The 15,080-nt window shown below is 34.3% G+C and overlaps 1 protein-coding gene across 10 annotated transcripts in view; it reads right to left on the bottom strand.

The window, feature by feature from the left end:
* LOC149084054 (uncharacterized) overlaps window positions 1-15,080 on the bottom strand; it is a 59,036-nt gene that overhangs the window by 12,023 nt on the left and 31,933 nt on the right. For 6 of the 10 annotated variants that reach the window (XM_089234402.1, XM_089234405.1, XM_089234406.1 and 3 more), the window contains 8 exons: window positions 13,903-14,003; window positions 13,581-13,723; window positions 12,626-12,815; window positions 12,157-12,527; window positions 10,314-10,433; window positions 10,029-10,154; window positions 7,598-7,831; window positions 3,556-3,770 (listed from right to left, as the gene is read on the bottom strand). In XM_089234402.1, coding sequence (XP_089090528.1) covers window positions 3,556-3,770; window positions 7,598-7,831; window positions 10,029-10,154; window positions 10,314-10,433; window positions 12,157-12,527; window positions 12,626-12,815; window positions 13,581-13,723; window positions 13,903-14,003 — 1,500 coding nt within the window. The remainder of the gene's footprint in view (window positions 1-3,555; window positions 3,771-7,597; window positions 7,832-10,028; window positions 10,155-10,313; window positions 10,434-12,156; window positions 12,528-12,625; window positions 12,816-13,580; window positions 13,724-13,902; window positions 14,004-15,080) is intronic. The other 4 variants (XM_089234409.1, XM_089234407.1, XM_089234410.1 and 1 more) reach the window with 4 other exon arrangements.

Below are 15,080 nucleotides of genomic sequence, written 5' to 3'. Positions count from 1 at the left end.
GAGCAAAAATGTGATAAATAATTTCTTGGAATCACAAACACTTTTTTATATAATTCTTCTGACTACTTTTTTAATGTAAGCATTTAGGCGCGAGATTCACATATTAAAATATTACAAGAAACTGAAACAGAAAATATAATCATGAACTTAGATATATGTATTATACCCGATAGGTAATATGTGATAAACATAGCCAAAGAAATTATTGTTTATTTATAGTACACAATAATTTTCCACACACACAAATCCTTGATTTGATTTGCCTTGTAAACTTGGTAATAACTAATTTAAAAAAAAAAATCACTACAGAAGAGACTTTAAACACTATTAAAAATTACATTAAAAAAGTAATTATTTTTTGATTTTGCCGCTGATGCAAGTGTAAGTTGTGCTTTTGTCTTTTAGTTTCAAGCATTTTTGATCTTGCTTCTTTTAACCAGAATTTACCCATTTCGTATTCAAAATGTTTCTTTTTCGCTCTTGATCATTACCTCAGTTTGTTTCAACATACTTTTAGATAACTTCTTTTTGCTGGGTAATTCTTAGAATATTTATTAAAAATTTAATAGTAATTTTAAATTAGAAAAAAGTTAAAATTATTCTAAATTTTAATTTTTAAATTATTTTTAATGTAAACTATAGAATAATAATTAAACTATTAGAAATTTGATAGAATGATTCTATTTTCACAAAAAAATCAATTTGAGTACATCTGCTTTCACTCCTTATTTTTAACTTATTTCATGACCCTTTTCACCATTTCGTTACTTTTCTGGGATTTCATCACTTTTACATGATCACAGACACCCTGAATTTACCAGCAACTCCTGATGGTGAAGATAGATTTGTCATTGCTGTTTTTCCAGTGCGATAACACGAAAGGATACATGGATGTTTTTTCGTCAAATACAGCTAGTCAGGGAAAATCAGCGTAATTTAAGATAATGAACATAAGGAATGTGTAAATCAAAGGAATCAATTTCTTTTCTTAAAAACATAGCTGGGAACAACAATTGAAAGGTTTTTTCTTTGTGCTGCGGATGAGCAGTAATTTACATAGTTTGACCCTATTTTATACGTTGTCGGAAGCCTGGGCGTCGAATCCTGGGGGGGGGGGGGGGGGAAAGAGAAACAGGACAAATGATGGAAATGCACATGTTAATTGCATGTAATGTTTAAAGTGATTATGTTACACGTTACACAAACAATAAATATTTAATATGATTCTAAAATAATTTTCTACTCTCTCTACAGAATTATTTTGCATAATATATATATTTTTTCTTATAATATATACAATTTGAATATGAAATTTGAATGAAGCATAGCATAAACACTGAAGGACAAACTATGGAATGATTTGACATTCTTTGATTCAAGATGATTTTTCACCTTCCAAAATTTATTCAACTGCTTATATATGTGCTTTGATATAAACCATCTGCTGTACTCTTTTTACAACAGATGTGTGTTTAAAAAGTTTATTACATCATATATGTAATGTTGATTTCTGTTATTAAATTATGTAGATAATCACTGAGTTACTCTTATCGTGCGTAACATTATATCTAGCAATCAAAATACAAAATTGTAGAACTAAAATGTCATTTAATTTCACAATGTGCTAGCTTGTACATGAAGCTTAAAAAAACTCCTGTTACTTATCCTTAGTCAAACTTAGTTATTCTTACTTCTGCACTATGATATGGTATATTTACTAGCATTTATAATGCAATGGTTTTCCAGTTGAAGCTGTATTTAATTTTAAATGTGCAAAACAAATGCTTTGGGTATAAGTCCCATAGCTGCCAACTTTTGAAAATGAAAATTCGGGAGATTTTCGCGCAAACCCGTATTTTATGCTAAAACCACTCCCTAATAAATAAAATAGGGATTTTTCCAAACATAAAAGTTAAAGCGTAGGGAATAAAATCCCTACTGAAGTCAAATTAAAATAGGGATTTTACACACATGGAAGTTAAACCCTTGGGAATAAAATTCCTACGCAAAAAACAAGTGAAATTGGAGGCCAAAACTTCAATGATGTAAAAATAAATATTGTGTTCAATCAGAAACGATGTGAACAAACATTATGTGCAAATGACCCCAAAATCATCGGAAGATGAAGGAAAAAAGCGCCAATTTTTGAAGAACACTGACTTTTTGTGACACTTGCTCGATGTTTTTTTTTTCATTTCACGAGTGATGATGGCAGTCTTTCCATGACCGATGTTTATGTCCGTAGCACAACTTGTACAAAAAGTCGGCCCTCTTCTGGAACGTTTGATGAAAGGAAATGCATCGGAATAAGTATCTTTAAAATTGATTAAATATGTTTTTGCTTATCATTATTCATGCTATGTTATATCGCACGTACGTAACTTCAACAAAAGAAATTTTAACCATATGCGCGTCACTAGAATCTTCAATTATTATCCAGGACTATTGGCTGCTAAGCCATTTCCCTGCACGATAAGACAAACAACTTTCTTGTTACCATCAGAGGGTTTGTAAAACTTCCTTAAAAAGGGAATTTCCCCATTTACGACGTGTGACGTCATTTCAAAAGGGAAAAAAAAAGAGGTTTCATGCCCCACAAGAAATTCCTTAGGGATTGTTTTCATAAGCGGGGATTTTTTTAATGAAGTAGGAAATTTTTAGGGACAATTAGGGATTTTTGTGATTTTTGTAAAAATTCGGGAGATTTAAGAACTTTTTGGGAGGTCGAGCGATGAAGCTAAAATTCGGGAGATTCCCAAAAAATTCGGGAGACTTGGCAGCTATGAAGTCCTATCCAGCTCTGCTTTGATTGAAAATACTCTTTAAAACTCTGTGAATTTATACACACTGATCTCTAAGAAATTTTTAGATAAAAATAAATGTGTTTAATTAGTGTATTAACAGATTCTGTGTGAGAATTTTTACATGGAATAAAATTTTGGGCAGATCAGAAAATTTGAAGTATCACCATAGATTCTCAGTAATTATAATTCTGAATATAAAACCCTTTAATCTACATAAGTTTTTTTTATTTAGCATATCTATCAGGTTAAAAAAACTATTTGACAACATTGACAATAAGTTTTTTACTGTTTTAATACAGATTTAGTTTCTGAAGTCTAAAACGTAACTCTGTGATGCCCCCATCATACATATTTTGAATAAGCAGCTCTATTCCACTTATCAAATTGAACACAGGTAATCAGTAGCTTAGATAAAATGAACCACAAAACTATATTTTATATGTTCTAGACTTTTTGTTGAAAAATTCAAAATTGCAAATCAATTATTTTGTTTTAATTATTGTAATAAATTAATGTTTAAAAATAAAACAATGTAATATATAAAAAAGTAAGTTTTTCATTATGTTATATACCTATCGTGTTCAAAACATTATCAAAAGCATTTAGGTTTTTGATGGTTTAAACCTGTTTTTGACGTCAAAAACCCAACCCTGTTTTTCACCTAATATTTCAAGAAACGATTTCTTGTTCTCCCCTGTGTGGTTCCTATGAAATCAACAATTTACAAGGTAAAAAAAATGGCTTCACTCACCTGAAATTCATATCGGAAGCATCAACAACCATATCTTTCCGTGGTTGCCCATTGCTAGCACCACTACTTTCAACTGAGGTACAAAATGTACTGGAATTCGGATCTGCGCTTCCAGAAAAAGAGTTGTATGACGTTGGACACGAGTTGTCTTCGGAAGCGTTTGCAGCAGTTGTATGCTCCATGACTGTTGGCATGGGTGGGGCGTTCTCCCATACCTGTGATAAAGACATAAGAACCAAATTAATTTCCTGAATTCACAGCAGAAATAGATGACCACTTCCCAAATCCTCACGAAATTATCACAAAATGTGAATGAACGGGACCTTATATTTTAAAAATATTATGTCTGCCTCAGGATATTATTCAAATCAGTAGCAATCATTTGACTGACAGATTATGTTCATCACCAGCTTGCAGATCATTTCTAATGAAAAAATGTTAAACATTTTGTTAAAAAATCTTGGCCCACACAAACAAATTAGTTTGACAGGGAAGAAGAGTTTTTGAGCTCCATGTGCTTGCAGCTGCTAATTCTCACCACAAATATCAAGAATACTATTTCCTGCATCTATAAATCAATAGATTATATTAAAAAAAAAACCTGAATCTGTTAGTGCAGATTAAAGACTGCAGCATATCATCTGCAGTTCTCCCCGAGAAATTGAAAGAAAATTATAAACTTTAAAAAATATTTTTCTAATACTGGGTGGTTAGTGGGTATAATTAAATTGATCCTCCTCAGACCTATGTAAAGGCTGTTCTGGTCGACGTATTTTGTTCACCAGGATTGAAAAACAGTTAAGGCCCCAGCTAAATCTTTTAAGAGCCCCAAAGAAAAAAAATTCAGAAAAAATAATCCAAAACATATATTTTTTCTTTTTTAGGGCTTGTGAACCCTTTTTAATGTTAGTATACACATTGATCAAGTCTGAAAATTTTGTGTAGCCTTTAAAATTTTCTATATATGATTACTAAATTTGATTTTGGAGGCCAACAACAATTTTTTAGTCATCGTGCCAATCCAGTGCCCGGGATTTGTCAAGCCCTGCCTTGGCACATACACTATATGGATTACAGGATCTGTCAGTTATAAAAAAATTCATATTTAGACTTTTTGGTGAAAAAGTAGTGCATTAAAAACAAGAAACAAATTGTAAAAACTTAAAACTTCTTTCAAAAATGAATTTTTTCAATGTGCATTCATCACATGTTGAAAGCATGCCATAGCATGTTCAACAGTAATAGAAAGGGCTTCTTGAGGAATTGCAGCAAAATTGTGTTATGTCTGCTTTAAATTCAGGCCAAGTTGAATAGGCTTCCTCTGAGATACTATCTTTCAGGAACTACACAACCAGAAGGCAAAGGAATACAATTCGAAAATGTGAAATTGCTCTAGCCATTGCCAAAACAAATGTCAAATAACTTGTCACTATTACACTAACATCTAATTATGCCAAAAAATAAACATGACATGGAGTTAATAGGATGGATGGTCATATCAAATACACGATCATACAAGCTATTTTACCAATTCAAATGTAGAGAGGCCAAACTGACTGGCTGTTTGGTAAATTGCCCCCCCCCCCCCCATGAAAATGTGAGAGGGAAGAGAAGGACAAAAGTCTATTTTATTGTAAATTCTTTGGAAATTATTTTTACCCCACAAGTAGGGATTTTTGGCAATCAGTCAAAATTCTGGAGTCTGGGAGGAGTAAAAAAAAAATCAGAGACTTTGCAGGTATTTATTATGCTCCAGCAGAACTCAAATGATGTTTAATAGAATGTCAATTCATCAACAAGTAGCACATACCAAGGCACCAAAAGAGGAAAGCTGACTCATTGTCACCCATCCATCTATCTTTCAACTAAAAAAGACTTACCCCCCCCCCTCAAGTGATGTTTCGAAATCATTAAAAAAAAAAACAGGATAGAAAACAGTGATTGGCTATAGAAATAATACTGACGTCACACTTTGGGAGATCACAAAGATCAGCTTGGTATTTCAAAAAGCTCTAGCACATACCTACTAACATAAAAAATTACACATGCCTCAGATATCATTTGAATCAGTAGCAATCATCGGATTGACAGATTATGCTCATCACTGGCTTGCAAATCCTTTTCAGCAAAGCATTCAAACAAAACTTTTTCTGAAAAATCTCAGCACACATCAATGCATTCTGATGTAGAAAACAAGATTGTTTTCAAACTCTTTGATACTAGAACTACAGATTTTCTTTTTTCAACAAGACCCAGAATGATCGGGAAATAGTTAAGCTGATAGAATTTTCACGGAATAGGAAAAAAATGATCTGATGACTAACCTCCATCTTTTAGTTAGAATTATGTAATAATGAATATGAAATAAGATCATGGTTTATACAAGCCGTAATCTTTGTTAACATGTAACTAATACAAGCCAATACAACTGCAATTTAAAAAAGTGGCATGATTTTCAGCTTCGAACTCTAGATGCAGGTTTTCTATTTAATAAAAGGTCGGCATGAAATGTATTTTTCTCTTATTGGGATGAAATTTACACAAGATTCTACTGAAGTGAATTAATGCAATTAATGGATTTACTCCATCACATTGATTTTACTTTTTTTTTTACATCTTCCATTAAGAAATAAACCTTTGTATTCAGAATTAAAATGTTTGGTTCAGGGATCGTTCAAGCATTATGTCAACAAAATTCAATAAGCTGGAACTAGACTGGTACTGGTCTCAACTAAGGTTTTGGCTGCCCCCCTTCCCTACAGAAACACACGGGGTGGGATATAAGGTGCTCTATGGCTCCCAAAGAGATTTGAATTAAGAAATTGAAGAAAAATTAACTTTACAGAAATTATAATTAGTAACTGAAGATTTCTTTGGAAAATTTACGCTATACAAGGGTCTGTCAAGCGAAAATTTGGGTCTGTTTTCAGACCCTTCACAAAATTCTGGACTTGAAAAACAGACATAATAAAAATGAATTAAACAGTAAATTTGAAGTTTTATTTGATTTGTGACAGATTAACTAGATTACTTTGCTTCCCACAAAATTGCTTATTTTTCACAAAAATAAGGAAATGTTTTTACAAAAACAGGACCTCAAAAACAGAAACCTACAAAAAGAATCTGGACATACCCCTGCTGTGCTACCCCAAAAATAGGATGTGCGAGCCCCCAGACCTTATTTTCTTCCCCTGTTAGAAGCACACCAGGAAAATAATCTGGCTCATTGCATTGCTGGGACAAGCATGTCTGTGCGAGCAAGTTATTAGTATGATTTTATTCAAAATGGTGACATTTTTCTCACAATACTAAATTACTAATACTGTCCTTAGCTTATGTTTTCAATGGTGAGCACAAAATGATATACCATAATCTATAGATTTTTACAATTACTCGCTATTCCTAAAAACAGTAAAATATTCATATGGTTGATTTGAGGTCAACCATATAAATATGGTTGGCCATTACAGAATTGGGGGGAAAAGGGCAATTTAAAATTGGGATTTCTTCAACCACTTTACGATCAAGGATATAATATTGCGCCAAAAAGGCCAGTGGAATAAATTCAAACTTGTTTTCTTTCCTCTCTCCTGATCGTGAAGCTTTGTTGCAAAGCTGTACTCCCCCCTCTAGGTTTTTGGTATACCTGGATAGCGATTTTTTACTTGTTCCACATGTGGTGTTATCTTTCTTATAAAAGTGAAAGAACAGGTAGGGTGCGAGTGCAATTTGTCTATTATACGGTTTTAAATGTTTCACTTCCCCTTTTCTCTACAGAGCGATTATCACTTTTTTCCCCCCCACTTTGTAACTTAGAGCTGCAACCAGAATTTTTATCCTTATTAAAATGGATTTTTTTGCAATTCCAATTTGAATTTATTTCCATTTTTCATGCCAAATTGCTTATATAATTCGCTCTCAAGCCACTCCCCTCTTCATTAAAAGTAAAACAAAGTTGAAAACCCTTCCCTCTGTTGGTGCTTACATAATACTTGAACGGCCCCCTATGGTACCTGTACACACGCCAAAAGAAAACACACACCTTTTTGACAGATGCTATCTTCAGATTAAGTTCATCAGCAGATGGCGAAATAGGAGACTGGACTCCCACAGTGGTAGTTCGACTTTGTGTCAATTCAATGGACCCATTTCCCATCTCGATAGTCTTGCCCGAGATACATTCCGAGCCACTGGAGCTAGCATTTTTCTCTTCAGTCAATTGCTCTAGACTGGAATCAAACGCAAAGTCCAGTTTTATATCTGTTCCATCTTCGTTCTGAGGAAGAAACATTAGACTTATCAATTCCCTTTGTGAATGTGAAACACTTTGAAATCACTTCAAAATTAAATTTTTGTTACATCATCATGCCCCTTAAAATTTCACACTGATTCATGAGACTTTCGAAAATCTTATTAACACAGTAGAGAACCTCTCCCATATCCGAACCACCAAAATAATTTCTCATACATGAATTTTCTGAGATATATGAGACACAAGAAAGTTATGACCACAGAAAAAGTTTTTTTGTGTGGTAATTTTCTGGGTCGGTTTTTTCACAATTTTCTAAATACAACAAATTGGAAATTTCTTTAAAGGCTAAAAGGTCTTCACTAGTTTTGTAGTCTTATTTTTGGTGTTTTATAGCTCTACGGACATATTTAAAAATGTTATTCTAAATGGGTTGATCACTTTTTCTTTTCAAGTACGAGAAGTCCTACTGCATAGATAAAGAAGCTTTATGATTCTAATTTTTAACTATCTCTCAGCTATAGATCCATAATTGGTGGTAAGTACTAAATCTTAAATGCCGAAATCTACCAACTTATGCCAAAAAGCTATCACTAAAACATTGGGGAATAGTATTCTTGATCTGTCCAGGATGTTTTTCTTGCTCCCGTACTTAGATTTTTGCTACAAATTGAACAATGTATAAATGTGATTCTTCTTAATAGCTCGGGATGTTAACAGTAAATGAAGATGCTTCAGTTAACTCATCCTTCAAAAGAAAACAGTGAAGGGATTAACCAAATCATTACAATTCAAGGGAATTTTCTTCTCTAATGTCAAACCCATAGTTATTCAACCTTTGTGCTGCTGGACAATATTTTTGCTGTGCATATCGGGTACATTACATCAGCAGTCCCCAACTTGCTGGTGTTTCACAGAATGCTAAGGGCTCTGCATGTACTTCCTACACCCTCCACGGCCTCTGCAGAGAAAATAAAATTATAAATAGAGGCTTGCTCCGCCATAGAAATAGATTCCAAGAGGGCTCCATGAGTCAAAAGGTTGAGAAATATTGTATTGCCTAACACTATATCACTCCTACAACGTGTCACTTATTCCTACTAATCAACGAACTGCTATGTCCTTGCCTTGCAGATTTGACACCAGCAGCTGTGGCGGTCGAGTGGTCATAATGACGGACTCAAATCGCAAGGATCCAGGTTCAAACCCCTCTGTTGCTGCAGTGGTAGTCGGCTGAAGTTGGTTTTCTGCAGTTCCCAACTTTGAGGCACAAATGAAAGCCAATCTCCCCGTTAAAAAGTGTAGCAGGAGAAAGCAACAGGCCCACAACGTTGCAATTATTCATTCATTATACTTCCCTCACTATGAGTTGAGAAAAAACACAGTTTAAAAAAATGATTGCAGATGGCAGCACTACACATAACAAGCATTACAAAGAAACAAACTTCACGTCAGGTTTCACTACTCGTACACGCATATTCCAACATGTACCAATTCGTTAGAAGTTCCACAGAGGAATATTGATTGATGAGGCACATGTCTGGTTTAGTAGTAGTCGATTTGACATCAATATGAAAAGTTACAAAGTAGAGGTTGCATATTGATGATTCCAGATATATTTATCAAGCATGCAACCAAACGAACAAAACATTTAGCAGAATAACAAATATATAGATTTATGACAACATATGCATTCTAAATCCTTCCGCTTCTAGAACTATGCCAAATGTTTTGGTAAGAAATAATTTGAATGTTTTCATATTCTGCTCTCATATCACAAAGAAGTGAACACAGCTGTTGCGACATATTCGCAGAGATGGAATGTAGTTGAGTTGAAAAGTGACGAGATTATTTTTCAAATATAACACATAAGAGCACCTACAAGCAAAACAAAATTTCAAAAGAAGTTCATCACATCAACCAAGTATTTAGCCAATAAATATGGCATAGCAAAGCTTAAAAAAAAGAATCACAGTCAATCAACAGAACTAGCAAAGTATAATTACTGTGAAAAAAAATGTCAACTATGCACTCATCCCAAATTATGGGACATAGCCATTTTCTCTCAAAATGTATGAGCAAATTTTGTTCAATATAGATTTTAAAACCTGCAATTCTTTGATTTCGTACATGCAAATAAAATCAGATATTTAATGTCCCTTCCATTCTCAGAAGATGCTTGCAGAGAAAACTAACGAAACTCATAATTTTGATCATAGCATACTTTTCTATATGATTCTTTCGCAGTGAATGTAACAGGCACATGGGATGATTTATCCTGTTCACATGATTCATTAGATCTTGGTATCATGCCTCCAACAACAGCCATGCCATCACCATGAATTGGGTCCTGAAAGTTATACGATTCATAAACGTGAAAAAAAGTTTTTTTTATTGACCGAATATCACATTTATGAGCTCAAAAAATATGGTTTCACATCTTTCAAGGTAAGTATTAAAGCAGTATAAATGACAAAGATTTATAACTGAAGTAATACAAAATGCTAACCTTCACAGATGGATTTTTACACTGACCACCAAATTTGTCGAGTGCAGCATTTTCCGCTTTGAAGTTTTTATTTTCAAATACTACAGTGCACATGGGTTTGCAGCTATCAATGTCCGATACCTAGGGTCAGATTGAAGGAATGAATTCTGAGATACAGCAACAACGAGATTGTATCTGACAATGTGAACAAGCCTCTCAGTCAAATGTGTTAAAATCACATAATTAGCAATCATTGGATTGACAGATTAACAAACAGATGCAATCACTCATAATTCTTATATAAAAATCATTTAGTGAAGAATTTACGAGGGAAATTATTAGAGGCAGCATATTATCTCTTTTTTGCACTTGTTTATGATGGTCATGCAATTTAAGATTGTCTATTTTGCTCATGTGTATTTCTCTCAATTCATTCACAATCATGTAGCCAATGTTTTAAGGTCTTCCTTATTCGTATGTATGCTATTAAATGTATTCTTCAAATCTTTGTCTCCCACTGTGACTTACATTTCACACTGGCAACAAAGATGGGAACAACCTGGCATTCATGTATTTTACTCCACATTTCTCCACGAAACAAACAATTCTTATGCACTAAGTTCCTCATGAAATAAGTCCAGAACTGCTAATTAGTGAAATAATGACATAATGATACTCTGCAGACCAATGTACTTGCTGTAGAGGGATCAGTTATATTGAGACTGCACTTTAACGTAAGAGTATAGACATTCCCAAACAGGACTTGAAAGGATATTACCATAAAGGGATTTATCGTAATATCAATGAGGTTTCACAGTATACCCAGCCTCTCAACAGACCAACCATTCAATGCCTGTCCAGTTTAACACTTCAGAAAGTGATCACAAAATTCGTAAAGGATAGCATTTTCTGCCATGAAGTTATTTTCAAACTGCACATGGGTTTGATTTTCGGTGGTTCGGACAGATGCTAACACTTGGCAAGAAGCATTTAGCAAGAATTCCACAAGAACAAACTTTACATTAGGTTTACAACACCACACACATTCCGACATGTGTGGATTCATTAGAAATTCTCTAGAGGATAATGGACGAGGTGCATGTGCGGTTTAAAAGCAGCAATAGTGCACATGGGGGCTTGCAGCTATCAATGTCAGATATCTAGGGTAGGGCTTGACAAATTTCAGGCACCAGTTCACCATTGCAAGTGAAAAATCTGTATAGGCACCTGGATTGCTAAATTAGATCCAAGGGTAACTTGAAATCTGATTTCATGACAGTGTGAACATATATTTAATACAGAAAGAGAACATTAAGCTCTGGAAAATCTGAAAAACAAAATTTAAGACCATTTTTCTTGAGAAAAAATCATGCTTGGCGTTAAAAATATAGGCTGGGGCCAAATTTTTTAATTTTTGGTTTGGATTTGTCAAGTCCTGCTGAGGAGAGGGGGGGGGGGGGGTCCAGAACAAAATAATGCATTCTCAGATACAATAAATAAGAACAATAGCAAAATCGCATCTGGCAAATGTGAACAAGCCTCAGTTGAATGTGTTAAAATCATATAATAAAAATCATTGGATTGACAGATTAACCAACATCACAGGCTGCAATCACTAATAATTTCTTACGGTAAAATCATTCAGCAAGAAAACCTTCATGAGGGAAAAATGTGTGTGATCTAAGTGCACTAATATTCACATTGAAATTAATGGTTGTACCACATTATTAGTGCCCTTACTAAATGGATGATTAATGGATAATGAAAATATTAATTGAATACTTTCATTTCTTAAAAAAAAAAAAAAAATTATGAGTCTGATATCTAGAATAAATCTATTAAAAGCTAAAAATATCAGACCTACCATATCAGAAGTATTCTCTGAGGAAGGATTATTTCCAGTCTTCTTGGGGGTCACTATCTTACAGTCGTTGCTTGGAGATGAACGTTGAGAAGAAGCAGCAGACGCTGGCTGATCACTCACGTCAATCCCACTATCATGTTGGTCACTGCGGTCGAAACTACTGGATTTTGAGGACGAAGCTAGAACTTTGATGTCGGAAGAGGCCACAGTAGTGGCTGATGTAATCACTGCATTAGTTGAGCTACAAGTAACACTTGTGGGGATGTTTTGACCATTAGAATTCATACTATTCGACTGTGACTGAAGAGCATGAGTTATCGGTTTTTCCCATGCATTCACAGAAGGAATTGGTGCTGGTGAGGGCTCTGAAACTATAAAATAGAGAGCATTTAATGAAAAGGTCTCGCAAAACAATCTGTATCACATGAAAGATACACAATCTTTTTTTCAAAAGTGTTTCAAAACATACCTTTCCCACTAATTTGCATAGCTTGTTTCAGGTTAGCTGCAGTAACCTCTGTTGGTACATCCCAGGCTGTAGTAACCGAAGTCAAAGAATTAGTCAGTTTCAATAGACTGGTGCTTTCTCTTTGTTTTGCCAATCGAGGAGGTAATTTATTGGGCCGAGATCGAGAGCCACTTTTATTCCTGATGTGAGACTGGAAAACAAAACACATGAAAATATTAGCAAGTCTTCATTGATAAAAAGCACAAATTGTTACAAAATATTTGATGCCAATACTCAGACCTATGGATATTGTTGGTCACATTCAACCTCATTTATAACACGAGTTTCTAAAAGGTCTCGGCCCAGCATATAATGTAATTCTCATTATATGAAGCGTAGCATATACTCGAGCATAAGCAGACCCTCCATAAAGGAAGAAATTAAAAAAAAACCAACTAGGATGTGAACAGTATACCATATGTACAGTAATTGTCATTCGGCCATATATATATATATGCTACTGCGAAAGTTGTCAGCCCAGTTGACCCAGCCAATGTTCGAAATTCAGGCCTTAGCCCACCCCTATATATTGATTTCTATGATTCAGTGATATCGTTGCTTTGGCATATTTTTTGTGATAATTATAGCAATTTATAATCAGACATAATAGTTATGGTTAGCTAAGGAAACCCCAATGACCAAAGGAATCTGAATATCAATATTGTAGTGATACATATAGAGGGACTGATATATAGGCCGAAGCCAAAATTTCTGAAATTGGGCGAATCTACTGGGTTGGCCACTTCGCGTGATTTGGCATTAACATATACACTAAATACGAATGACAGATTGAATCTGACAACGTGAACAAGCCTCAGTTGAATGTGTTAAAATAACATTATTAGCAATCATTGGATTGACAGATTAAATAACATCACAGGCTTGTTAACCTGTAAAACATCAAGCATATGCTGACCTCTTTCTTGGCTTTCCTAATGTCAGATTCTAATACACTCTTATGTCGTTTCTTAGAAGTCACCTCTTGGAATCCATCATCCGCACCGGCCAAAAAATTAGATTCCTCTGTCACTTCTGGATGATCATCTATGACAACTACACCTAAAACAAATGAAGTAACATACAATCAATATACATAGTCACACATGATCATCATTAGGTACAATTCACAACATAACAAAAAATTGAAAATCATATAATATGTTTGAGCAAAAATTTGGAAAAAAAATTCTGTTTCAATGAATAGGCTACTCGTGTATAAAAAAGTAATGTATACATACTTGCATAATTATTAAGGTCAAATCCTTCCAAACTGGTCTTGTCTTTTTCACTTTTAGATGTTTTGGAGACAGCAGCAGCAACTTCGCTCTTCATTTTCTTTCTGTAATAAAATTGGAGGAAAAACTTCAGACATACTTTGTCATGAAAAATTGAAACGAAAGAGAGAAACCAGCAAAAAATTATCAGTAAAATGGTAGTGGTAAGATGAGAAAGGACTTGAATTCCCCAAAATATAGAAGAAAAAATAATACCCTAAAACAGCGGTTCTCAACCGGTGCTCAGCGTGCACTTCCCAAGGACTCAAGGAAAATAAATCAGTAAATTTGATAGATAAATAAAACAAAGAGGTCTACGGGGTCCACCATAAAAATTATATACAAAAAGGGCTCCTCGAGTCAAACAGGGCTCCGCCATAGAAATTATATACTGAAAAAGTGAGTCAGAAAAGGTCGAGAACCGCTGCCCTAAAGCAATGGGAAAGGGGGCACCATGTCCTAGAAGAGTTAGAAACGATAATTTTGTGCACGAAAAAGAATGTGCATAACTCTTCAACACATTTGCCGCAGGTAACGCCATGGTGGCATCACCATTGTCTTGTTCCAGCTGGTGGTTGAGGACACTGTGGGATCACTATCAATGCCTTTTCTTACAGGACTATAAATTTCGCCAGAAAAACAAGAAACCAAAAAAGCAGTTAGGACTCACAGTGAATGTGTTCAACATTTGGCTGGCACATGATAGATTTTTTTAAGATTTATCGTGTAGTTACTTGATTTAGCAAATTGCATCACCTAGTTTTGTTTTAGAAATTTTATATACAATTAACTAATTGCAGTTCATTTCTTTTTGTTGGTACAGTATGTACTTTGTAGTGCCTCCTCCCATTATAAAAAGATCCTCCTGAATGTTAGCTATAGCGTTTTCTTTGGATAACTTATAAGTTTTGCCAAGAAGCAAAATTCACAGGGTAATTTTGTAATCGCAATAGGCTACTGTAACAATGAAGTATTTTTTCCCTGATGTTGAGTGCACACTGACATAGGACCGTAAAGGTTAAACCAGTATTGAGATGATTTATTTACAGAGATATGTTAAATTGATGAAATCATCATACTGGAATTGTTATGTGCCACTCGAAGCATGTGCAATTTTTCTCCTTAGTCACTGGGTTAAGGTT

The sequence above is a fragment of the Pholcus phalangioides genome, unplaced genomic scaffold (genome assembly GCF_987345545.1).
Source record: "Pholcus phalangioides strain wild (caught in Gottingen) unplaced genomic scaffold, Ppha-v1.0 ptg000008l_1, whole genome shotgun sequence".
Lineage (NCBI taxonomy): Eukaryota > Metazoa > Arthropoda > Arachnida > Araneae > Pholcidae > Pholcus > Pholcus phalangioides.
The sequence above is the reverse complement of the archived record's forward strand: the minus strand, read 5'-3'. Positions and strand labels throughout refer to the sequence as shown.